Source organism: Sphaeramia orbicularis, chromosome 13 (assembly GCF_902148855.1).
Source record: "Sphaeramia orbicularis chromosome 13, fSphaOr1.1, whole genome shotgun sequence".
Taxonomy (NCBI): Eukaryota; Metazoa; Chordata; class Actinopteri; order Kurtiformes; family Apogonidae; genus Sphaeramia; species Sphaeramia orbicularis.
Genome location: NC_043969.1, coordinates 49,111,113 through 49,112,262, shown reverse-complemented (window position 1 = coordinate 49,112,262; position 1,150 = coordinate 49,111,113). Strand labels below are relative to the sequence as shown.

Here is a 1,150-nt window from a genome sequence, read left to right as displayed (position 1 = left end):
TTAATATTGTAAAAAATAATGATTTTCACGGAAAAAAAATGCAAAACACAGGATGATATTATAAAAAATGGTGATAAATCACTTCAGAAGATTAAATCTACAGAAACATTCCTTCGGGCTCTGGCTCTTCATGGGTTAACGTCGTCCTCCTACTGACGGTTCATCTGTGACCACTTGTTCAACTGGTTGAATTGTTGCTGAAAAAGTCAATCGATTTTGATATTTTGATAGAAACGACAGCAGCCTAAAAGAAAATGTAAAAAAAAAACCAAACCCTCAGCCGCTGCATGTGGTTTGACCTGGATGCACCAGGTCCAGATGGAACCGGACCCTGAACCCAACAGGAAGTCCGTCTACAACCCACATGGGACTCGATCGCAGTGAGAAAAACCTGTTAAATGATCAAAGTGGATCAGTCTGTGGATTTTAAATGTATTCGTGTCAGTAAATCCTCTGTACGGACCAACGGCACCTGTGATTGACGTTATTGATCAATTAATTCAAAATTTGATTGAATGGAAGTCAGATTTTCCATTTCTGCTCATGTTTTTGTGTTGTTATGTGGTCAGATGATGGGACATAAAGACGTATTTAACTGTAAAATTCTGTAACCAGCCCAGACTTTAAAGTGTTTAATCGACCCCATCTCGACAAACATCCAATAATCATCTTTAAACCATGTGGATGTGCTGATAATCCACTGATAATCACTGATAATCTGAGCAGAATAACACACACTACGACCAGAACTGCTGCAGTTCTGCTCTCTGACGTCACTTTTACAGCGTGGAACTCGTCTGCTGTAAAAAATGACGTCCTTATGAGACTGAATGAACTCTGATGCCTTTATGTGTCCTACATCAGGACCATGTGACCCGGTTTGACACTGATGTGGACTAACCAGGTCCCAGATACTGTCTGTGCAGAGGGTTTACTGATGACACGGGTACTGGACTGTTCTGGGATCAGGTCTAAGGTGGATTCCCCTGTGGGACTTAGGCTCTGTCCACGGTGGGGGTCTCTGGGAGGGACAGTGACTCCAGGGACGACCCGTCTGGATCTGGAAGCAGCTCCTCCTTATCGCTGAAAAACAAGAAGACGACACGGTGAAACATGAACACGTTAAACTCTGACAAACACACGGAATATT

The 1,150-nt window shown here is 42.6% G+C and overlaps 1 protein-coding gene across 1 annotated transcript in view; it reads right to left on the bottom strand.

Moving 5' to 3' along the window:
* Nucleotides 1–555: 555 nt before the first annotated feature.
* The window catches only part of spint2 (serine peptidase inhibitor, Kunitz type, 2), a 20,528-nt gene continuing 19,933 nt past the window's right edge, over nucleotides 556–1,150 (bottom strand). Inside the window, exon 12 of the mRNA XM_030151399.1 lies at nucleotides 556–1,083. Coding sequence (XP_030007259.1) covers nucleotides 996–1,083 — 88 coding nt within the window. The 3' untranslated portion in view covers nucleotides 556–995. The remainder of the gene's footprint in view (nucleotides 1,084–1,150) is intronic.